Below are 25,523 nucleotides of genomic sequence, written 5' to 3'. Positions count from 1 at the left end.
TTCTGTTTTATAACGATCCTAATACATGTGCTAATGGGAGCCCTGTGTCTGTTAAATGCATGGAGACACGGCTGGGAAGGCCTTGAGCTTCTGCATGCTATTACTATGTTGTACATTCAGTTACATAAACCCACTAGCAAGTTCAAAGCACTCAGTACACTGTGTTTGGTCATGTTCCATTCTATGTGTGATGTTTGATGTTGTGCATGTTGCGGATGATGAGGTTGTTTGGTGTTATTCCTCATCTACCTTATCCTTCTATCGGCCTATCCAGTCTCTGTGCACTTCAATGGATGCTTGGTAATGGTTACGGGATATTGCAGAAGGAGTGATGATGGATTCATGCATGCAGTGTGCACATCCGCTCTTTGTGCATGCCATGCTGCGCTATGTTTCAACACTCGTCATGGGCTTGTGATTAGACTCACCTAGCAGCCAGGTTGCATATGCTGTTTAGCGCCCCCCCAAATTTAACACTCCTCATGGGACTGTGGTCTGACTCACCCAGCAGCCAGGTTGCCTATGCTGTTTACTGCCCCCCCACCAATTCAACACTCCCCATGGGCCTGTGGTAGACTCACCAAGCAGCCAGGTCCGATTTCCAGTGTGTCGTTCCATGTAGCGGGTCAGCATGGAGTTGCGCAGCACCATGGAGTCATGTGTGGAGCCAGGGAATCTTGCACAGCAATGTGTGATTATTTTGCGTGCATTGCACACCATCTGTATGTTGAGGGAATGTTACAGCTTCCTGTTGTGGTACACTGCCTCCACAGCATGCCGGACAACAATCTCCACATGTGTGCAGTCCACCGCACCAATCACATTAGGCATGCCTGCAAGTGCATGGAATGCTATTTTTGTTGCATTCACCTCCTCTGCAGTCCGTGGTAAGCTGATGTGGTCGCGAACGTGGGACAGGAGTGCATCTAGCACCTGGGTGAGCACACAGGAAAAACAGGGTTGGGAGATTGCATGCAACTGACCCACTGTGTGGTGATAAGTGTCTGTGTCAAGGAAGTAAGTGTAGCACAGATACTACCTTCAGCAAGGGGGGGTAGAGGGGGGTGGTTGTCCGGATATTTATTAGGCTCCCAGGTCATCATGTATCTGCTCCACTATTGTGGTGATGGTGTCCCTGTCCAGCCGGTACAGGGTGTGGATCTGAGCAGGGGTGAGATTGAATGGGGTGGCACTTAGGTGAGGGATTGGTGGCTGCCTGTGGGGTACAACCAGCTGCAAATCGGGTATCTGCTGGGCCATCATGGCCCTCCTTCTCCTCATGCGCCTCTGCTGCATCCTATGGCTAAACTGCCTCTTAATGAGTAGCTGTGCAGGCATGTCCTCCAGCTCCAGTACTGCTAGTGCTAATAGCATTGTGGATTTGTAAAGGGTGTGGGGTGTGGGAGTGGTCCTTTTGTGCTCTGCCACAGTCCATTGCCTCCACCTGTGCTGATTGTGAGCACCTGTGGCAGGTTTCTACACACCAGATTCCTCTTAACGCCCAGTCCGCGATGCCAGTGTTTCCGGCATCATTGTATGCGTTATTACCGGCATGTACATGCCGGTGGTTGCATGTCCATGCACCTCTTAATGTGGACTTACTTGCGCCATGCCGGTAACACTGGCACAGCTGCCGCGTGTCATCACTGATACCGGCAACATTGCGGCCGGGCACAGCGGGTCCCTGGCTATGTCGGTAACATCGGCATTGCGTACCGCACTACACTGGTACGGTAAAGGGTGCCGATACGGAAATAACAGTAACGCTTTTTCCAGACCGGCATACTTGTAATGAGGCCCTCTGTCTCTGGGCACAGATGCAGTATGCATGGGGTGAAGCTACATTAGAAAATAGTTTATAACTACAGTTACGTCAGGTGCTAACTCTATGCACATAAATTGCAAATTGTTCCCAAAGTGAAAAATGGAAAATACACTTTATACACAAAATGGACCACTTCCAGGTTGGGCTGATACAATTAGACCTCAGGGCTAATTTCCAAGCTATTTGTCCATGATTAAAAATAGGGCTATTAGTTGGTACTTTGGCCAAACTGGCTTTTGAAATGATGGCAAATGCCTTTCAGCACAATTCCACCCCGCCGAACATTTGATCTGATAGCATGCGCTTAAGGAATTAAATCCCATAATGCTTTCCCATTCATAGCATCTACTCATCTCATTTCCTCTTAATTCTCTTTTGAATTCCATATGGAAAAGCTTTAATGACAATTGAAAATAATGTCCCAGTCCATAATCCCCAACAAATGATTTCATGTGCCTGATGGCATTTTTATTGATGTAGAGTGTGGACCCAGCCCAACCTCTCTTTATCAATCAGTCTAAGGTAGTCTATGCTTATTAACTGTATCTACTACTCACATTTCATGGGCACTTTAGCCCATTTCCAGACAAACTGCTCCCATGGCAGTGCATTTTTCCAGCTTTAACTCACTTTTCCAATATGCACTTCTATCTTCATCATTTAAGTCTGGCAATGCTGCCCCATAAAGTGCATTAAACCTTCTGGGAGAATACTCAAATAATGAGTTACGAGAACCCCTTCCCCCCACCCCGCCCCCAGATTGGAAAATTAACAGTTGGAGTGCCTGGGTTGCAACTAATTTAATGTGAGGTTGAGTACCAAGTAAAGTGTAAATGTATTTCGAGGGGATTGGGTCCTCCGACGTATTCCATATCTATGACATGTAATCACCACAGCTGTGCTGCTTCGGAAACTTTTTCGGCGTCTGCGTCCTGCGTCGATGACGTCGATGCGCCGCCGTCGAGGACCTCCTCCGACGTCCGACGTCATCCGATGTGATAAGTAGGACGCACGACGCCCATAGCCTCAGTTCCGTTTTTTCCGCGAACGTGTTGCTTCGTGTTTCTCGGTTCTAAGCCTCGACTCTTTGGAGTTCTGTTCTTTCTGGTTCTTCGAACCTGTTCGTTTGTGAATTTCCTTCGGCGATGTCTTCCACTTCGTCTTCAACCCCGCGTCCGGGCTTTAAGAAGTGCGGGGAGTGTGGGTCCAAGATGTCGGTGACTGACTCGCACGACGCCTGCCTCTGGTGCCTCGGGGAGGCCCACGACACGGATGACTGTATCGACTGCCAGTCGCTCACGTCCGAAGCCTTACGCGAACGTAAGAAGAAGTTGTCGGTAGGTCGGGTGTCCAAGCCCCGGAAGTCGAAGTCGGCGGGGCTTTCGACGGATGATTCGAGGGGTGACTCTCCGCGTCATCGTCGGAAGTCTCGTCGGTCTTCTTCTAGGAGTGGGTCTCGCCACTCCTCAGCCTCTTCGAGGCATTCTCGGAAGCGCCGTCACCGGTCGCCTTCCAGGTCCTCTTCCGAGGATTCTGCACGGCACGTCGGTTACCCCACCAGCCGTGCGACGCCGGAGGAATGGGCTTCCTTCGGGAAGAAAATGTTGGCGATTCTTGAGTCGCAGGGTACTCAGCCGTCCGCGCCCCCGAGTGGGGTCGGCCGTGTGAGGTCGAGAGACGCCGCTCGCAAGAGTGGTCGGCACGAGTCACGGGAGCGGTCCCGTTCAGACAAGGAGGCTCGTTCTCGCCGTACCCGTTCCAGGTCCCGGTCCTCGACGCGTTCGAGACCGTGTGCTCCTGTGAAGTCTTCGAGGAAGACATCGACGTCTGAGGCGTCGAGGGCGTCGACAGGCTTTCTCGAGGCTCCGGCTTCGAGGACGTCGTCGAAGCCGTCGACGATCAGGTCGTCGAGGGACACGCTCGGGGCTCCGCTTCGAGGGCTGTGTCGACGCCGCCGATACTGGAGGCGCTGCATCTGACGTCGACGCCGATTTGCTCGACGTCGACGCCGATCCTCTCGGCGCCGTTGCCGGTTTTCTCGGCGTCGGCGCCGATTCGCTCGACGCCTTTCGTGTCGGAGGTGCCCCGTGTCACGGGTGTACCCCCTAGGAAGGCTCTGGTTGAGAGCAAGCACTCTCGGGTGCCTTTTCGCCACCTGGAATATATTTCGGAGGCGGATGAGGATTCTGATGGCCTGGTTCCTAGTCAGGTGCCAGATGAAATTGTCTCGGGCCATAGTCAGTTTGACGATTTGAGGCAGTCACTGCATGATGCCAGTGGACTGGACACCTCTCCGGAGGTGGAATTTTGTAGGCCTGAGCCTGGCTCCCATGCCGATTCCTCGTACCGGCGCCTTATGGCTAGGGTGTCTGAGTATCTGGGATGGTCTGCTTCCCCAGGGGAGTTTGTGCAGGATGATCTGACGGACATCCTTGATGTTGGTCCCCCAACTGACCCGGTACTGCCGTTCCATATGGCTTTACAGAGAAGGGTGGCGGCGGCTTGGACTGCTCCGGAGAGTCTCCCGGCGGTGGGCAGATCCTTGTCGCGTAAATACCGTCCAGCCAGTAGCGACCCCTGCTACTTGACCAGGCACCCCACTCCGGAAAGTTTGGTGGTGCAGGCGGCCACGGCCCCGGCAAAGCAGGCGTCGTACCCTACCATCCCTCCTGATAGGGACGACAAACGTTTTGATGGCTGGGCGAAGAAAGTGTTTTCTTCTGGTGGTATGGCGCTTCAGGCGGCCAACTCCATTTGTGCCTTGTCACGTTTCACGCACACTCTGTGGAACTGTGTTGCGTTAGCGGCTGAACATATTCCCGAAGGGGATGAACGGGATGGTTTCCTTGCTATGGTCCAGGATGGTAAGGATGCCATGTGTGAGTCCGTTCAGTCGGGTCTGGACTTGGCTGAATGCGTCAGTAGGTCCATGGCGGCGAGCACCGTGATGCGCAGGTTTGCGTGGTTGCGGAAGTCGGGGTTTGCTCCTGATGTGCAGTCCCGGCTCCTCAACATGCCCTTTGATGGTGAACACCTTTTTGGCAGCAAGGCTGACGAGAGCCTTGAGAGGTTGCAGAACTCAAAAGCTGCAGCGAAGTCGTTGGGCGCTGCAGTTCGCCAACCTCCGCCTTTTCGTCCTAGGGGACAGCAGTGGAGGGGTGGTTCCTTTCGCTATTACTCATCCTTCAGTAAAGCGAGAGGAGCTGGCAGTCAAAGAGGCCAACGCAGGGGTACCAGAGGTGGACGACAGGGTACCCGTGGTGCCAAGGCCGCTCGGGCAGTTGCCTCTTTGCCCTCAGGTAACGCCGCAGCCGCTCCCACTCAGTCGTGAGGCCATGTCCCATGGTTCGCCGGTTGGGGGAAGGCTGGCGCAGCATCTTGTAGAGTGGCAAGCCATTACTTCAGATGTGTGGGTTCTGGAGATCATAACCCACGGCTACTGTCTTCCTTTTCGGCACAGGCCTCGCGACAATCCACCGGGGAACCTCTCTTTGCAGAGTCCGGATCCGCTCCTTGCGCAGGAAATTCAAGCCCTGCTGGAGAAAGGCGCCATAGAACTGGTGCCTGTAGCGGAGAGGAACAAGGGATGGTATTCCCCTTATTTTTTGGTTTCGAAGAAAGACGGGGGATTGAGACCCATCATGGACTTGCGCGGTTTGAACAAACTCCTCAGGAAGGACAAGTTCAAGATGGTTACTCTCTCTCAAGTCCTCCAGGCCCTTCAGCTTCAGGACTGGTTGGTGTCACTCGACCTCAAGGATGCTTTCTTCCATGTGCCGATCCATCCCAAGCACAAGAAGTACCTGAGGTTCGCGGTTGGCGACTCGCACTTTCAGTTTCGGGTCCTGCCGTTCGGATTGACCTCCGCCCCGAGGGTTTTCACCAAGCTCATGGTGGTGGTGGCAGCGCATCTCAGGCGAGGGGGGATTCACGTCTACCCCTACCTGGACGATTGGTTGATCAGGGGGAGCTCTCCCGAGCAAGTCCTGGATCATCTATCGATCACCTGTCGCTCCCTTTACAGGCTGGGCTTCTCCCTCAATTTAAAGAAGTCCCATTTGACGCCAACACAGCGGCTCCAGTACATCGGAGCAGTGCTCGACACTTCCCTGGGGCAGTGTTTTCCTCCCCAGGTGAGGGCTCTTCACATTCAGCAGATGGTGCACAAGTTTCAGCATGCCCAGACGCTCCCAGCGTTCGAGTTCTTGAGGTTGCTCGGCCTCATGGCATCCTGCATTCTTCTGGTGCCAGAGGCTCGCCTGCGGATGAGATCTTTGCAGTGGGCACTCAAGACGCAATGGTCGCAGTCCTCCGGCAGGATGTCGGACTCGATTCAGGTGCCGTCCTCGGTCGCCCGGGACCTTCTGTGGTGGGCCGTCGAAGGCAACTTGATGAAGGGGGCTCCATTTTGGCTTCCCTGGCCGGAGGTGACGATCGTGACGGATGCATCCCTCACGGGATGGGGAGCTCATGCCAACGGGCTGACAGTCAGCGGTCGTTGGTCTCCGTCGGAGTCCAGACTCCATATCAATCTGTTGGAGCTGAGGGCCGTCAGGCTAGCCCTGAAGGCTTTTCTGCCGTCTGTGCGAGGGAAGAATGTCCTGATCCTGACGGACAACACAGTGGCCATGCACTACCTCAACAAAAAGGGGGGGGCAGGGTCACTTCCTCTGTGCAGAGAGGCGATGCAGCTCGAGTTCTGGGCCATCCAGCAGGAAGTTTCGATCTCGGCAGTTCATCTGGCCGGAGCCGAAAACGTGACGGCGGACGCTCTGAGCAGGCAGAGCGCGATCTCTCACGAGTGGGAGTTGGCTCAGGAGATTCTCCTGGAGATCTTCGCCCTTTGGGGGACCCCTCAAGTGGATCTCTTCGCCTCCAGTGTCAACCGGAAGTGCGAAAGGTTTTGCTCGCGGGAATTTCCTCCAGAAGGAGCCTTAGGAGACGCGTTCGTGGTGGAGTGGTCATTCCCGCTGCTGTACGCGTTTCCTCCAGTCCCCGTCATCCCGCAAGTGCTGCGGAGGTTACGGAAGTTCGGTTCCCGGATGATCCTCATTGCCCCGGCGTGGGCTCGGAGGACGTGGTACCCGGACCTTCTCGACTTATCCATCTGCCCTCCACGTCGTCTTCCCTACCGAGACGATCTGCTCTCACGGGAGGGGGGTCAGGTTCTCCATCCAGAGGTCAGATCCCTCAACCTTCACGCTTGGCTTCTGAAAGGTTGAGGTATAAGGATTGGGACCTCCCTGAGGACGTGATGGAGGTGTTGCTTTCGGCCCGAAGGCCGGCAACAAAGTCTCTGTACCGTTGCCGTTGGCGTAAGTTCTGCGACTGGTGCTGAGTTCAGAATGTGGATCCTTTTGCATGTGACATCCCCATGGTTCTGTCCTTTTTACTTTCTTTGGCCCACAGGGGCTTGCAAGTGGGTACCGTTAAGGGTTACCTGGCGGCGCTGTCCATCTTTAAGCGCTCGTCTGAAGAGTGTTCTTACTTTAAAATCCCTTTGATTTCACAGTTCCTGAAAGGGCTCACTAATGTGTTCCCTCCGTCACCTTTCCTGGTGCCCGGTTGGGATTTAAACCTGATTCTTAAGTTTCTTATGGGTGCTCCGTTTGAGCCTTTACATTCTTGCCCTTTGAGGCTGTTAACTCTGAAAACTGTGTTTTTAGTTGCGGTTACTTCCGCTCGCAGAGTGAGTGAGTTACAGGCACTTTCAGTTAAGCCTCCCTTCACTGTATTTCACAAGGACAGGGTTGTCCTTAGAGTTCGTCGTCCTTTCCTTCCGAAGGTAGTGACGCAATTTCATTTGGCCCAGAAGGTTGTTCTTCCGGCATTCTATCCTCCTCCGCATCCTGGTAAGGAAGAGGAGAGGCTCCATAGGCTTGATCCTAGGAGAGCTTTAAGCTTTTATGTTTCACGCATGTCCCGGGTCAGAGTGGATGATCAACTCTTTATTGGTTACGCTGGAAAGCGTTTGGGGCAAGCTGTGACGAAACAGACTTTGTCTCGCTGGATTATTTTGGCCATCTCGGAGTGCTACCGTTTGGCGGGTAAGGACCCACCGGCTGGCTTGCGGGCCCATTCTACCAGGGGTATGGCTGCATCTACTGCCCTGCAGAGGGGTGTTCCTATTCGCAACATCTGTGATGCAGCCACCTGGGCTTCAGTACATACATTTGTACGTCACTATTCCCTTGATTCCATCCGAGCACAGGATCTGGCCTTTGGCAAGGCGGTCCTTTGCTCTGCTATTTGATTGGCTATTCTACATTTTGATTCTAAATTCTTTCCCTCCACCTTGCTTTGGTACTGCTTTGGGAGTCTGTCATAGATATGGAATACGTCGGAGGACCCAATCCCCTCGAAGAACAAGTTACTTTTTTACCTGGTAACGTTCTTTCGATGGGATGGTCCGACGACGTATTCCATATCGCTCCCGCTCGGCCTTCCCCGCTGCAGAATTTCTTTTGCGATTGCAGCTTACGTTCCGCAAGGCTTTGTGTCTGACTGGCAGTTGACTTATGTCACACGTTCTGGGGGAAAAAACTACAACTGAGGCTATGGGCGTCGTGCGTCCTACTTATCACATCGGATGACGTCGGACGTCGGAGGAGGTCCTCGACGGCGGCGCATCGACGTCATCGACGCCGGACGCAGACGCCGAAAAAGTTTCCGAAGCAGCACAGCTGTGGTGATTACATGTCATAGATATGGAATACGTCGTCGGACCATCCCATCGAAAGAACGTTACCAGGTAAGAAAGTAACTTGTTCTACTAACCCGTAAGTGTTCCCTGTCCAGTACACAATTACATTTGCTTCTCATTTCAGATGTTTTTTCCTCCTATTAGAGAAGTCACTGGTTCATTGGTTTTCATAGTTTACAGGTGTAGGGGTACCACTTGTTACATGCATTAATTGAGCCGTTTGAGCCAATACCATTTTTCTTGTATGCTTTATGACTGTATCCTTTTATCATGAAATACTTTTATTTAAGTATAATTTAATATGACTTGCACTTCGAAATATGAGTCAAGTAAGTATGATTATCACATCCTGATCATGTCTGCATTTTAACCGAACTCCATATAATCTGAACACTTATAAAGTTATCGAAACTAGGTTAATCAAGAAATTTAAATTGGCTTGTGAATATTTCAGGAAACCACTAAAAAGGAGGAAAGAGGTTCTGTCGGCATGTCTGGCGGTACATCAGCCCATGGTGGCCCAGCAAAGAAGGAAGATATGAAGACCGCAAAGAAACGTAAGTAAAAACCTTGTTTCTCATTTGGTACATGCACAGATGCAAACATATCAGATGGGGAGGAGAATTGTACAGACAGAAGGCACTTCAATGAAGCACTAGTTATCCGCCTTGGAATCCTGTGTATTACTTGTTTTGTAAATCTCTTTTGTTCTTTACGTATGATACAGGGTGAGTATGGATTATGCAGTGGTGAGAATGAGAATGTAATAGAGAAATATGAATGGGTTTACGAACAGTTAGAAAATTAATGATGATTAAGTCTGAAGTTTGAGAACCTATTAGAGTGGTGGTTGGCCAAGTGTAAAACATCTGCAACATCATTTTCAACATATTGTCATGCAGACTGAGAGATATCTATGTATGGGTACACACTTGTGACAAGGGGTAAGTACATACCTCAGTGCACATTAAGTATTCAATTGGTTATTGTAGCGAACGTCAGGCATTAGGATATGAAATCGTAGAAGCCAATGGAGGTTCGAGTCGCATTTTAGTGGCTCTGGTCACCAGGTTTGAGTCGCATTTTAGAGATGATGGTCAACAATTACACCATGTGTGGCAACATTAATGAGTGTCTCAAAGCTTGCTGCGCTCCACTGGTGACAGATGATTTGCCAGCAATCCTATTGGCAGTGTAACAATGGATTTAATAAAACCAATGAATACATATCTGCAGATAGTAATTTTGCGTACCGTACCATCTCTGGTATCATTGACTGCTAGTTTATTTCAGTTATTTTTAAAGGTCGGATGCAGCAAAGGTTGCTGTGGCAAATAATTGGGATGGTTAACTTGGTTTCCAAATCAATAAATATCTGAATTCACATGGCATGGGTCACACCTGTGACAGTGTATGCTATCAACATTTCAGATGCATTTGTCTGGTTGGAGATGTTAAGAAAAATACTTAAATTCTTCTTTCAGGTAAGACTCAAATAAAGCAATAAACATTTTAAGTCAAACCCTTTCCGTTTTATAACACATTCTTTTTAAATCCTTCTCTTTACATGTACACAATTGAAAATCAAAGGGGCAAATACTTCACATAAACACACTGCGGGATTCCCCTACATGCAGAAGACTCAAATTGTTGTTCAACCACTTTTCATTTCTTAGTGCATGTTTACTAAGAAGTCTGGTTAAAATTCCCAGTAGAATTATTAGAACCTGAGTACCTCAAATCTGGGTCTTTAAGAGAGCATACCACTTCTCTCCACTTATATGATGTCATTAGATTACTTAAATAAGGACCTCATTTTTTTCAATTCCATGAGGTCTTGCTTTGATGGAGAGAGGCTAAGAATTGTGACATAGCCTCCTTTTTGACCATAGGGGTGGGTAAATGGAATGGATGCCACCCTGAGCTAGTGACTATTGGGCCCAGAGGAGGTAAATGGGAATTCCCACACCACCTTTCCTGCATTCCAAAGGTGAGCTAGGAAAATTACCCAGGGACCTCATGGGCAGGGACTTCCCCTAGTACTCCCTTCCAGTCACCTAAAGTATGCCATCAGGAATCAAAAAGCAGACATACTTATCGTTCAGATGCATTCTAGTCCTCTCCTTGTCCGACTATTATAATGAATGCGGCGGGAGACACAAAGGGTCTCATTTTTAGTCCATCAATTTACGGCCAAACTTGTCTACTGTTTCCGCCACTCTGCCCAGTAGTACTACCACAGGATTACAAATGGTGGTATGGCAGTGTAAATCCCTGTTTTTGAAGTCCACAGGACTCCATTGGGATTTTTTGGCAAATTTATCATCAGCGTAAAACCGACTGTAACTTTACGGATTTGTGGAGGAAAAGTGGAGGATTAAGCTCCAGCTTTTTGCTGGATCTGAATCTTCAAGTTTACCTCCAAATTATGAATTTGTTGGTGCAGTAACAGAATTACTGTTACTTTTTACCACACCACCAAACTCATAATGAGGGTCCAGTATGTAATTTCTCTCACAACAAAACATTTGCAGAGCAGAAAGCCTTTCTTGATAATTTATTGATGTTGTACAAGCTGAAAAATCAGAGGCTGCTAAAAAAAAGAAACCGAAAAACACATCATAGCTTCCAGGGGAAGAGGAGAGCAAAGTGGCGGCTGACCTTAAAATAATCTTAGGCCCAGACCCTTTATACCGCCTTTGTCCCCTGACCCTAACCAAATGAGCTAATCTAAAATGAGGCAGCCCACACCACCCAGTTGCAGCATGTTCCCCTAGACCTCAGCGCAGGTGGGTGGGGGTCTGAGTATAAAGGCAAACCTAGACAGTCTCCAGAAGTGAAGTGTTTGAGTAATAGCTGGAGAAGACTGTTTGCAGGTGAGTGGTGAGCTTGTGGTTTATTGAGAAGGCAGGAGGAGGTTGGAGGGTGGCAGAAGGAGGTTATGCTTGAGAAGGAGGCGTACAAGTGGAAGTTCTTTGGTGGAAGAGGGTTGTGAAGAGAGTTACAAAAAGCAAGGTTGAAAATGCCAGCCATAATCAACCCCTTGGAGGAAGCTGGAGAAGCAAAGTACTGGCTATAGTACAGTGGGATGAGTCATGCAACATCACAGATGGGCAGGTTGCCTATGTTACTTATTTTTACATTTCTTTATTGGCATTTCTTTATGGTTACAACATCAACATGTCTTTATTAGCATGCTACTACTTTTAAGCTTGCAGATAATGTATAACAAGAACAATAACTTACGCAGAAAAAGAACAACATTAACTGTCTCTGTCTGTTTGATAACGTAGTCTGATGTGAACAGTTCCAGTATAGGGGAGTGCATGAGAGGCAAGGGGGAGAGAGGGGTGGGGGCCCAACCTAGACCCCGGGAGTGTCCCACCACAGGTCAGGTTGCATATGTTAGACATCCCATGAGAGAGTGATCTCTGGGACAAAGCCCCTGGAGCAGGGAGGATAACGGAGGCCCAACTACTTACTTCTTCTTTCACAGATGCTCTGGGAACATTCTTTGCTGCTAAAAAGATTTTGCCAGCAGCCTGGACTGGTTGGAAGAAGCTCTCTGACTGTGTCCGGGGCTGGTGCACCCATCAAAGGTGGACATCAGAGCCACAAAGCCCACTCAAATGGGTTTGGGAACCCCGGGAAACCTGAAACCCAAAGACAATGATCAGGGTTCTCAGTAATGTGGATCTAGGCTTTGGCAGGAGGCAGACAGAGGCACTTGTAAGAGACTTGTCTTCTCTTTATTGACTATTTACTTGGCCCTTCCCTGGGAGGGAACTAGCAATCTGAGTGGGAGCAAGAAATCCCTATTGATCTTTGGAGTGGACATTTGTTTATTTCTTTACTACTACTTCCCCACTGGAATAGCAACCACAAAGCAGGAGGAGACACCAGAACCCCAGAACACTATTCTTGTTGTCAAGCCACTATTTTGTGATGCCCTAATCTAGTCTTGTTTGAAACTGATGAGCAGACTTCCTTGGTTGTTTCCTCCTCAAATAGTTTGTTCAGAATCCCCTAGTGGTAATTACCTGATATCTTGATTTGATCATGGATAAATTAAAAGCGTGTCATACCCGAAAGCCTGACTTAGCATGTATGTGTCCACTTTGCACACTTGTAGCAGTATGTATAACATAATTAAGCTATCTCTTTTCTTGTTTTCTAGAAGGCATGGAATATAAAGTGATGTCATGTGGTAATGCTGAGTATTGACACACCGGACAATAAAGTAGATGTTGCAAGAAATACTCAAGTCTCAGAGATGGTGCAAGGGTTTTTATTTGAATATTCAGGGCCCTAAGGATGTCCCTCTTTCTCTCAGCTAAAAAGCACCAATCCTTTCTTACTCAGACGTCCCTACTCCCCAGGTTAGAGTATACTTCAGATTCCACCCACTGTTTTAAGTTCTTGCTTGTGCTGGAAGTGAAGGCCTAAAGGCAGAACATCTTCTCTATTTAAACTCCCTCAAAGACTTCCTACACTGACCCTACAATGTCCAATGATTATTGGACTGTGCCTTTTGTTAGGGAGAATTCTCTTAGGGCTAATTTCCCAAACCTAGTGAGTCCCCCAGCAGCTTCGCTGGATTTCTGGGGTTTGTTTTTTTCTCCTGCTAAGAGTGAGACTCTTTTACCCTCACTCTTAGACATGATTTGAGGTATGTCTTTGACTTGTTATGTGCTTATGGGCTATGGGGTTCCTTTTTACTCCATAGGGTATCATCTGTTTTTCTGTATGTGTGGTACACAGCACCCTCAGTGCAGTACCACAGGGGTGTCACAGTGACCCCCAAACATAGACTCCATACCCTGGGACTGACTACTGTCTCCCAGGGCATGTAAAGTCACCATTGGCTTTACTAGTCCAAAATTGTGAACAGAACCAGTACAAACCATCATATTGTGGAAGTACTGGTAAGGGGTAATTCGATTGCCCCTGGGTCTGTTTTCGAGGGGGCACTGTCCCGTCCCCCCCTCGTCGAGTTTCTGGCTGGTGGCAGTGGTTACCACGCGAAATATTGCACCGGAATATTCTCTATGGGATTTTCCCATTGATTTTAAATGCTTCACTTTTTGGTGCAATGCTAAAGATACCGCCGGTTTATTTATTTAATATTAAATCACCGGTTGGGTCTTTTTGCCAGACTCGATTCTAAAATGGCGTTTGTGTCCGTCTCTGTAACTCTGACCACTTAGCATGTGTGATTGACAGCTAGGCTGATGAATGGGGGTTTTTCTGCATAAAGCAGGGCCTTTGGGACTGGAACTTCAGAAGTCGCCACAGGACCTAAGAATCCGAAGAGGGATGAAGCTGAGCCATCTGCAACGACGACACCACCGGTGAAGCCCTGCTGCAGCTACCTCACCACTTTCTCGACGACAAGAGAAGATCTTCTACTGGACGAGTCTTCTTCCTCTGAGCTGGTGGGACCAACCAGTTCACCCTTTTCACCTTCCAAAGACGGCCCTTGGTCAAATCGCCCGTGCCAAGCACCTCGGCGGCCGGATAGCCAAGCTCACCACTTTTGACTGCGAATAAAAGGATCGTACCTTTTAATCGGGAACTCCGCGACTGGTTTCATCCCTGTGCAGTGCAACGATTCCACGTTTCCTCCTCGATGAGATCTTCTCTTCCCCTGGTCGGAACCACGAACCTCAACCACTGCCAGGAACAACTGCCCCCTCTGGAGCTTCCTTTCTCTTAAGGTACTGTGTGCTGCCTGGCCTCCCCTTTCTACACAGTGCTAAAGGTGACCCTTAAATCCTTGGCTTCTAAACTGGGTTGGCTCCAGGCCTTCTAACTATATCTTTTGATTCACCCCAACCTCTTTTGAACAGTCTGCAAAGACTTCCAGTGCACTTTAAACCGTGTGATCCTGGGTAGATTTCGCTTTGCTCCATTTAAAGTGGGCCTGGCCTATGAACTTTGGCTCTACAGTATAACCTGCCTTTCTCCCCTTGCTCTGAACTCTTAAAAGTGTTGGGAACTGTTTTATTCTTATGCTCTGCCTTTTTCTCTCCCTTTTAACTACACTATTGGAGTGCCATCTAGGTTAAGCGCTCACTTCTGTCTTAACAAATAGTTGTGCTTTAACCCTGACTTGTCTGATAGTTATCAAGGGAGGTGTATATACTTACCTGACTGTGTTTTAGATTACTTTTCGTTGAGAGTGCTAGTGTATTACCTAAAGTGTGTTTTAAATAAATAACTATATACTTTTTATACAAGGCTCTGGTCAGTGCTTGTTTGCTCTATTGTGTTTTGGCCCTATTGTGTATACTCTGCATACTGCCCTACTCTTCTTGAGAGAAGTCTGACTGCTCAGCCACAGCTATCAGGTAAATCTGGGTGGTGCAGACTGCTACCAATTGGGTTTACTGCTACTCCTGTTGTCTTAATCTTTTTGCAGTGTTCCCCAAGGGAACTGCACAAGATTCTGCCTAACACTGGTGTACAGCGGTGGGATTTGTTTTGAGCATACATTTTAGAGTGTCTAAATAGCTTAGTGCAACTAACCACAATGCTTAGCACTGAAAAAGCTATTTCTTTAACAAGTCAACTATGGAAAGTTACAGCCAGGAGTCCCTTTCTGCAAAAACTGCTGATTGTTTAAGAGTTCTTTGTAGACATAAGGATCTTCGTGTTAAAGGCAAGAAAATGGAACTAATAGAAAGATTGTTAGAAAACCAAAGTCTGGATAGTGGTTCAGAGGACCCTACCTCCCCAGCAAATGTAAACAACAGTAATGACGGTAATATGGATCAAAGTATTGATAATATTGTTGTAGATTCAGAAGAGGAAAGTGAGACTAATGTAACTGTCCCCACTGCCCCTCTGCCAGCTCTAGCACCTCAAGCTATGTCTACTGGACCTGTGTCAGGTCCCACATTAAGTCCTGAATTCATTGAACTAGAAAAAATGAGGCTTGAATTAGAGTTCAAAAGAATTAGTGCCCAATCTGAACAAAAGCACCAAGAACTAAGGCTCAGAGAAATGGAGCTCAAGCATTAGCTGGAGATGAAGAAATTATCTGTTGGAACTGCTTCTCTCCCCGGATCCTCTAGGAGTTCCAGTCCCAAAAGACCCCGGATGCCTAAAGAGATTGTGGGTATGTATGAACCTAAGTTGGATGTGTTGGATTGGTTGGCTATGTTTGAGTATAATCATGGGCTCCAGAACATCACAGGAAATCAGTTGCTTCCTTGGTTGTTCTCTAGGCTCCCCCCTGTTGCATCTAATGTGGTAATGGAGTTGGGGGAGGTGGATAGGATGGACTATGAATGTGTGAAGCTAGCTTTAATAGCTAGATTTGGGAAGACCCCTTCCCAGTACCTTAAGAGGTTTAGGACCCTCAAAAAGGACCCTTGGGCTACCTGGGTGAATGAAAGTTTGAAGAACTTAGAGGGATGGATTAAGGGTTACAGAGTGAACACTTATGAGGGAATGAGCAATCTTGTTATGTTGGAGTCAATTTATGATGCCTGCTCTCCTGAGCTCAGACAGCACTTAGCTGATTCAAAGGAAATAGATCCTAGAAAGCTAGCTAAGGCTGCTGACCTGTGGGTGGCCAACAGGGCTACTCACAAGGATTCAGGGGTCACTCAGAAAAAGGATGCGGGAAAGCAGCCACCAAAAGGGAACCAAGAGATTTCTAATACCTCCCATACCAAAGAGGGCCACAAACAACAAAATAACCAGGGTAAGCCACCAGGAAAACCCCATCAGGCTAGTGTACCTCCTGGGCCCAAACAGAAGGAGGTCAGAACAAGCCACCATTCCAGAGAGCATTTGGAACATGCTATCTCTGTGGGGCAACTGACCACATCAAAGGAGATCCCAGATGTAAGGGTAAACTTGCAGGGATCAGCACAGTCTCCTTAGCCTTCACTCCTGAGGATGAAGTACAAGTGGCTAGTGCTCACTTTGAAGTCTTTGCTGAAGACCCTTTGAGTCTTCAAGCAAGTGTATCATTAGAGCCTATGGGTCTGGTTAGCAACCAGAACAGGGAAATCTATGACTCCCTACCAGCAAACTCTAAGATATATTATAAGGACCGTGTTCTTGTCAATGGCCAGGGTACTCCTGCCAGGAGAGACACTGGGGCTAGCAGAACAGTAGTGGATGAAAGATTTTTCAAACCTGAGTATGTGGCTAAGGGCACCCAAAGGTCCCACTAGAAATTCTGGAGGCCCTGTCCAGATGGTTCCTATTCTACCAGCCCTCATTCAGTGTAATAACATGACAGTGAGGATCCCTGTCAGTGTTAAGACTGAGGCCCACGGGAGAGTCCTGTTGGGGAATGATCTAAAAACTCTAGGAGTAGTATCCAGTACCCCCAGGCCTCCCAGTATGGAGACACAGAACCTAACCAAATTGGCTAGAGAGGCCACCTTAAGGGACCACTCTAAGCCTGTGGAAACCTCTACTGAGAACCCCACTACAAGCCCTGGTGTTAGTAAATTGACCTCTAAACCAGGCACATTTCAGGCTAAAATGTTAGGGAAATGGGAGCCCGAACCAACCTCCATCATTGTTCCCCCAGTTTTAGAGTCTATGGGCCTCATTACACGGAATGCGATAAGGGTTTACGGGTACCGGTAAGGGCACCGGTACCGGTAAACCCTTACCTCCTTACTACGAGGTCCCTTTGCGGGACCCTACCTCAACGGCTGGTTTTACCAGCCGTTAAGGAACGGGCCCGCAAAGGGACCTTGGTGCTAATTACGGTACCCTAATTTGCGGTACCGTAATTAGCTCCTTCCCCATTCCCATTGAGCCCTATGGGGGCAAAAATGGGAATGGGGAAGTGCCTTAGTGAATGGGGAATTACCACCCCCGCTCACCTTGGAGTAGGGCTGTAATTCTGCCCTCCACCAAGGCGGACACGGTAAAATATCGGCGGCAACCATGGCGCTAATAGCGCCATGGTTACTGCATACCGTGTAATGAGGCCCTATGACACCCCTGCTTCTGAGGAAGAGGTGGATAGACCAACTGGACCTCTACCTAGGCCTAAGAGAACTGGTCATTCTCAGTGCTGGTGGAAAACCAGAAAAGAAAAGTCTAAGGCCAAAAACCTTCAGACTGTTGGACCTTCTACTGAAGACTCCAACTCTAATCCTAGTATTGGGAGTGAACCTCCTAAAATAGGTAAGGATAGATGTAAGAGGAATGGGAAGCAGGTAGATTGCCTAACCCCAACCCCTCCAACCAAGAGGCCTGAGATCCAACCTGCTCCCAAAAGAGAGGTGGTGAGGAACCTTGGAGGCCCCTCTAGATCTAAGGGAATCCTTTATAAGGACCCCTTGAAAAAGCCTAACACAGGTTCAGAAGTTGTACCAACTTCTGAGGGACTGGTCAACCAGATCCCCTATAAATCTAACAAGGAAGATGTTCCTCAAAGGGTTTGTAGGTCATATAGCTTACAAAGGAAAACCTTTGATTTATCCATTGAACACAGGTCTAGGTGTCACCACCAACATTCTGATGGTCTCTCTAGGATGTTTGTAACCGACTAGAGGTATGAGATTCATCCAGGAGTGGATTCAATCCTCCTGTCCCTTAGTCTGGGGGGGAGGAGGGCGAGTGTTGGGGAGAATTCTCTTGAGGCTAATTTCCCAAACCTAGTGAGTCCCCCAGCAGCTTTGCTGGATTTTTGGGGTTTGGTTTTTTCTCCTGCTAAGAGTGAGACTCTTTTACTCCCACTCTTAGACATGATTTGAGGTATGTCTTTGACTTGTTATGTGCTTATGGGCTATGGGGTTCCTTTTTACTGCATAGGGTACCATCTGTTTTTCTGTATGTGTGGTACACAGCACCCTCAGTGCAGTACCACAGGGGTGTCACAGTGACCCCCAAACATAGACTCCATACCCTGGGACTGACTACTGTCTCCCAGGGCATGTAAAGTCACCATTGGCTTTACTAGTCCAAAATTGTGAACAGAGCCAGTACAAACCATCATATTGTGGAAGTACTGGTAAGGGGTAATTCGATTGCCCCTGGGTCTGTTTTCGAGGTGGCACTGTCCCGTCCCCCCCTCGTCGAGTTTCTGGCTGGTGGCAGTGGTTACCACGCGAAATATTCCACCAGAATATTCTCTATGGGATTTTCCCATTGATTTTAAACGCACCACTTGTTGGTGCAATGCTAAAGATACCGCTGGTTTATTTATTTAATATTAAATCACCAGTTGGGTCTTTTTGCCAGAACTCGATTCTAAAATGGCGTTTGTGTCCGTCTCTGTAACTCTGACCACTTAGCATGTGTTATTGACAGCTAGGCTGATGAATGAGGGTTTTTCTGCATAAAAGCAGGGCCTTTGGGACTGGAACTTCAGAAGTCGCACCGGACCTAAGAATCCGAAGATGGACGAAGCTGAGCCATCTGCAACGACGACACCACCGGTGAAGCCCTGCTGCAGCTACCTCACCACTTTCCCGACGACAAGAGAAGATCTTCTGCTGGATGAGTCTTCTTCCTCTGAGCTGGTGGGACCAACCAGTACACCCTTTTCGCCTTCCAAAGATGGCCCTTGGTCGGATCGCCCGTGTCAAGCACCCTGGAGGCCGGATAGCCAAGCTCACCACTTTTGACCGCGAATAAAAGGAACGCACTTTTTAATCGGGTACTCCGCGGCTGGTTTCATCCCTGTAAAGTGCAACGACTCCACGTTTCCTCCTTGACGAGATCTTCTCTTCCCTTGGTCGGAACCACGAACCTCAACCACTGCCAGGAACAACTGCCCCCGCTGGAGCTTCCTTTCTCTTAAGGTACTGTGTCCTGCCTGGCCTCCCCTTTCTACAGAGTGCTAAAGGTGACCCTTAAATCCTTGGCTTCTAAACTGGGTTAGCTCCAGGCCTTCTAACTATATCTTTTGACTCACCCCAACCTCTTTTGAACACTCTGCAAAGACTTCCAGTGCACTTTAAACCGTGTGATCGCTTTGCTCCATTTAAAGTGGGCCTGGCCTATGAACTTTGGCTCTACAGTATAACCTGCCTTTCTCCCCTTGCTCGGAACTCTTAAAAGTGTTGGGAACTGTTTTATTCTTATGCTATGCCTTTTTCTCTCGCTTTAACTACACTATTGGATTGCCATCTAGGTTAAGCGCTCACTTCTGTCTTAACAAATAGTTGTGCTTTAACCCTGACTGGTCTGATAGTTATCAAGGGAGTTGTGTATGCCTACATGACTGTGTTTTAGATTACTTTTCGTTGAGAGTGCTAGTGTATTACCTAAAGTGTGTTTTAAATAAATAACAATATACTTTTTATACAAAGCTCTGGTTAGTGTTTGTTTGCTCTACTGTGTTTTGGTCCTATTGTGTATACTCTGCATACTGCCCTACTCTTCTTGAGAGAAGTCTGACTGCTCAGCCACAGCTGCCAGGTAAATCTGAGTGGTGCAGACTGCTACCAATTGGGTTTACTGCTGCTCCTATAGTCTTAATCTTTTTGCAGTGTTCCCCAAGGGAACTGCACAGGATTCTGCCTAACACCTTTCAGACACTCTGCCTGATTCGGTCTTATTTTTTATCACACTGACATATTCCACTCCCTCTCACTTACTAATCTTTTCCTCTCACTACTCTCCTCAACCCGCTTCCACTCTTTCTACTCCTGGTGTTTGCCTTCGTAGCCACTTCAATGTCTTTCGCTTTTTGTATGCCTCGCTTCCACTCTTTGATGATACTACTACTCCATCCTCCACACTACTGCTCACTCATCACGCTACAACCTCCTCCTCTACACTACAACCCCCTCCTCTACACTACAACTCCCTCCCCCACACTACGAATACTCCACCCAAAGTGCTACTTAAACACTGTCCTTTCACTCACACCATCACTTCACATTCACTCCCTATACTTGCTCTCCTAAACACACTTACCACTCTTGCACGCATACTTTGCCACTCTTGCATGCATACTCATGACACAGTTCCTCTACCACTCACTAACAAATGCCTAACTTGCTTCACAAATCGCCTCCACAATCCACTCCATCATCCTTCCTCCTGCTAGTCTATTGTTCTGCCATCTTTACCTCCTTTGAGCTTGCTTGAACAACATCCACTTTCCTGTTTCCTCTAGCTCCCTTTAACCCTCTGCCTATCTTCTGATTGGACCTGTATCGCTAACCAATCTGGCCTTATCTTCCCTGCCTGTGAGGAGTCATCTTTGCAGAATGCTTTAAAATACAAGTTAAGTCCCACCCCTTTTCTACTTGTAGGCCCACCGTTTCGCAGGAATGGTGGCCACCGCACCACAGTGTGCATCTTGCCCAAAGATCCTAGTTTCACCCCACGGTTTCAGCAACAATATCGAAATTTTGGATCCACTTTATTTGTGAAAGAATGCCACCCGTGAAACCTTGGTGGTACAGATTGTGACGGTGGGCATACAATCTTGGACTTCTCCTTTGCTCCCTCTGGACTGGGAGAGCAAGAAGCTTGATTCCTTTGGCAAGACAATCTTTGGGGCGTAACTCTGAAAGCTACTAACATCTGCTGTGCTGTAGCCAAGTACACCATTGTCCTTTTGAAGGTGGTATCAGAGGCCACAGACCCCCATACCTGAGGGGGAGTTAAGAAATGTCTTTGACACTGTGCAAGACCATAAAAAGGCAGCATGGCCTGGATGCAGCAGACTGTCTTTCCCGGGCCATTGGGGCAGCCTCAGTAGTTCTGAGGTATTCTTTGCCCTATGTGCATCCAGAGTTGTTGAATATTCCTTTGAGGTGAGAGCCACTGAATCTTTTGATAAATGTAAAACCTCCAAAGCAACAGCAAAGTCATTGGCTTTTGCGGTGCTGCAGACTCAGGCAACTCTGACTTCCTCTTCCTTTGGCAGTGGTCGAAGAGTTTAGAACCTTCTTATCCTTTGCCCATTAGGCATAAGACTTACTTGGCAGCCATAAAGGATGGGCAGAGGTTTCAATGGATTTCTTTTCTCCCGTAGATTCCTCATGTTGATAGATATCCTTGTCCAGCTCTGCTGCTCGAAAACCTTTCCACAGAGGGTGCAGTGGACCTTGACTCAGCCATCGATCGTCGGCTCCAGAAGTAACATCAGGCGCCATACATATACCGCATCAGTACGCCCCATGCCTCCGTTCCTTTTTTCTGCACGCTCACACGCTGCATCGGGAACCTATTTGAGTTTCACTCAACATTTTTCACTAACTTTTTTCGATTTACCTCGATGATATCTTTGCACCAGATTTCAAGCGGTGTTCTGATTGCATGGCCATGTCAATGACGGACCCGCACAATGGCTGTTTGTGGTGTTTGGGTTTGACTCACGACATGGAAGCCTGCGTATCGTGTGCCAAAATGCAATCCAAGTCCCTGCGTCGAGGGCTTATCATTCGGATCCGTAGGTCTGGATGCCAAGGCTGAGGGCTTAGCTTGCAGCAGAGCCCTAAAGGCCGATGATTATGTATCAGCGCCAATATTTGAGACGGGCGAGAGCGCGAAAGCTCAGTCGGCGCTGAAGGCATCGACTTCTTGCCAAGCGTGAAGTTGACCCCATCTCTTGTCCTAACACAGCGGTGATGGAGTTCCTTCTGTCACTAGCCTCTTCAGGCCTTCAGGTTGCAACAGTCAAGGGGTATTTGGCTGCCCTTTGTGTGTTTAAAAGGTCGCAATTCCTGAAAGGCCTTCTCGAAAAATTCCCACCAACTCCTTTTGTTCTGGATTGGGACCTTAACTTGGTTCTCACCTTTCTTATGGCGGCTCTGTTTGAGCCTATGCATTCTTGTTCCCTTAGGTTGTTGTCCATTAAGACAGCCTTTTTGATTTCCATCCCATCGGCTAGGAGTGTTGGCGATCTGCAGGCCCTAAACTGCACGCCCCCCTTTTTGTGTTTCTTCAAAGAGAAGGTATCTCTTAAGGCCAGACCAGGGTTCCTTCCGAAGGTTGTTTTTTCAATTTCACCTTTAGCAGTTCATTCACTTGCCGGTGCTCTACCAACTTCTCCACCCTTCTAAGGTGGAAACGCGCTTATATCATCTCGATCCTAAAAGAGCCCTTAGCTTTTATGTTGCCTGTACAGCAGCGTTCAGGAAGATGGACCAGTTGTTCCTCGCCCACTCTCTTTCACGCAAAGGTCTTGCGATTACTAAACATACCATCTTGCGCTGGATCATTTTGCGCATCTCTTGAGTGCTATCAGTTGGCGGGAAAAGAAGTCCCACCAGGTATCAGGGCCCATTCCACCAGGGGCGTCTCTGCTTCCACGTCCCTTCAGAGGGGGGTCCCTGGTCGGGACATTTGCTGTGCTGCCACATGGTCCTCCTTTCACAAAGCATTATGCGTTGGACGTTGCACGTGGGACTGATGCACGTAAGGCTGGTTAGCCTCCTTCTGTTTTCCTATGCAGCGTTTGAGCTCGGGAAAGGTTGTGAGGAACTGAGACATGGGGCATAGTGATGTGGTATATGGATGGTGCCTGTAGTCACTTCCAGAGCCAACGATGGCCACTGTGCAAGATGGATCGACAATTGACGGCCAAGTCGAGGGCCACTACGCCCCCTGTGGAAATGTTTTCCGAGCAGCAGAGCTGGAGGAGGATATCTATCAAGATGAGGAATCTGCGGGAGAAGACCCCATAGAAAGAACATTACGGTAAGGTAATTTCGAGGGGATTGGGTCCTCCGACGTATTCCATATCTATGACAGTAATCACCACAGCTGTGCTGCTTCGGAAAATCTTTCGGCGTCCTGTGTCGATGACGTCGATACGCCGTCCTCGAGGACCTCCTCCGACGGTCGACGTCACCAGATGTTATAAGTAGGACGCACGACGCCCGTAGCCTCAGTTCCGTTTTTTCAGCGAACGTGTTCGCTTCGGAGATCTCGGCGCGCCTCGTCTCTTTGGAGTTTCTGTTCTTTCAGTTCTTCGAACCTGTTCGCTTGTGAAGTATTGATGGATGTCTTCCTCTTCTTCCACCCTGCGTCCGGGCTACAAGAAGTGTGGGGACTGCGGGTCCAAGATGTCGGTGACAGACTCGCACAACGCCTGCCTCTGGTGCCTCGGGGAGGCCCACGACACAGATGATTGTGTCGACTGCCAGACGCTTACGTCCAAGGCTTTACGGGAACGTAAGAAGAAGCTGTCTGTCGGTAAGGTGTCCAAGCCCCGGAAGGCGAGGTCCACTGGGCTTTCGACAGACGATTCCGCATCGTAGTCGTAAGTCTAGGGGGTCTCGGTCCCAGTCTCGGTCCCGGAGTGGGTCCCGCCACTCCTCTGCCTCTTCGAGGCACTCCCGGAAGCGCCGTCATCGGTCGCCTTCAACGTCCTCATCCGAGGACTCCGCCTGTCGCCGGGTTTCTTATCCCACCAAGCGTTCCTCTCTGGAGGAATGGGCTTCCTTCAGAAAGAAAATGTTGGCGATTCTTGAATCGCAGGGCTCCGGTCCTTCCGCGCCTCCGAGAGGGGTCGGTCGTGACCGTACTGGAGACACCGCTCGTACAAGGGGAATCGTTCCAGTCGTGCCCGTTCCAGGTCCCGGTCCTCGACGCGCTCGAGCCCGTGTGCACCTGTGAAGTCTTCGAAGAAGACGTCAACGCCGGTGGTGCCGAGGTCGTCGAAGGACTCTCTCGAGGCTCTGCCTGTGTCGAAGCAGTCGATGCTGTCGGTGCCGCGCTCGACGTCGACGCCGTTTCACTCGACGCCCTCGACGCCTTTCGAGGCTGTGGTGTCAGAGGTTCCCCGTGGCACCGGGCAACCCCCTAGAAAGGTCTCTGCCAAGGCAAAACATGTCTTTCTCCCTTATTCATTGCCCACTTTCCAGCCTATGGAGTATATTTCCGAGGTGGAAGAGGGTTCTGAAGATGGGTTGGTTCCGGACACGGTACCAGATGAGATTCTTTCTGGTCATAGCCAGATTGAGGACTTGCGTCAGTCATTGCATGACGCCAGTGGTCTGGACACCTCTCCCGAGGTGGAGTTCTGTAGGCCTAAGCCTGGCACCCATGCCGAGTCATTGTACCGGTGCCTTATGTCGAGGGTCACGGACTACTTGGGGTGGTCGGCGCCCCCGGTTGATTTTGTGCAGGATGACCTGACGGATATCCTCGACCAAGGTCCACCCACTGACCCGGTACTGCCATTCCATATGGCTCTGTAAAGAAGGGTGGCAGCGGCTTGGACGGCTCTGGAGAGTCTCCCGGCAGTGGGCAAGTCTTTGCCACGAAAATACCGCCCAGCCAGTAGTGACCCCTGCTACTTGACTACGCACCCCACTCCGGAGAGTTTGGTGGAGCAGGCGGCTACGGCCCCAGCTAAGCAGGCGTCGTATCCTACCATCCCTCCTGATAGGGACGACAAGCGTTTTGATGGCTGGGCGAAGAAAGTGTTTTCCTCAGGGGGTATGGCTCTTCACGCGGCCAACTCCGTATGTGCCTTGTCACGTTTCACGTACACTCTGTGGAACTGTACCTCCTTAGCGGCTGAACACTTTCCCGAAGGGGACAAACGGGATGGTTTTCTTGCTATTATTCAGGATGGCAAGGATGCCATGTGTGGGTCCGTTCAGGTTTGGACATGGCAGACTGTGTCAGCCGGTCCATGGCGGCGAGCACCGTGATACGCAGGTTTGCGTGGTTGAGGAAGTCGGGGTTTGCTCCTGATGTGCAAGCCAGGCTCCTCAACATGTCCTTTGATGGTGAACATCTTTTTGGCAGCAAGGCTGACGAGAGCCTTGAGAGGTTGCAGACCTCCAAAGCTGCAGCAAAGTCGTTGGGCGCTGCAGTCCGCCAACCTCTGCCTTTTCGTCCTAGGGGACAGCAGTGGAGGGGAGGTTCCTTTTGTTATTACTCATCCTTTAGTAAAGCGAGAGGAGCTGCAAGTCAAAGGGGCAACCGTAGGAGTGCCAAAGGTGGAAACAAGGTACTCGAGGTGCCGAGGCCGTGCGAGCAGTTGCCTCTTTGCCCTCAGGCAACGCCGCAGCCGCTTCTGCTCAGACATGAGGCCCATGC

The 25,523-nt window shown here is 49.3% G+C and overlaps 1 protein-coding gene across 3 annotated transcripts in view; it reads left to right on the top strand.

Annotated features, from left to right (window-relative positions):
- The window catches only part of LRRC71 (leucine rich repeat containing 71), a 1,520,862-nt gene that overhangs the window by 1,077,103 nt on the left and 418,236 nt on the right, over positions 1 to 25,523 (top strand). For all 3 annotated transcript variants that reach the window (XM_069604555.1, XM_069604558.1, XM_069604556.1), the window contains one exon: positions 8,983 to 9,085. In XM_069604555.1, coding sequence (XP_069460656.1) covers positions 8,983 to 9,085 — 103 coding nt within the window. The remainder of the gene's footprint in view (positions 1 to 8,982; positions 9,086 to 25,523) is intronic.

Source organism: Ambystoma mexicanum, chromosome 1p (genome assembly GCF_040938575.1).
Source record: "Ambystoma mexicanum isolate Mex_15411 chromosome 1p, UKY_AmexF1_1, whole genome shotgun sequence".
Lineage (NCBI taxonomy): Eukaryota > Metazoa > Chordata > Amphibia > Caudata > Ambystomatidae > Ambystoma > Ambystoma mexicanum.
The sequence above is the reverse complement of the archived record's forward strand: the minus strand, read 5'-3'. Positions and strand labels throughout refer to the sequence as shown.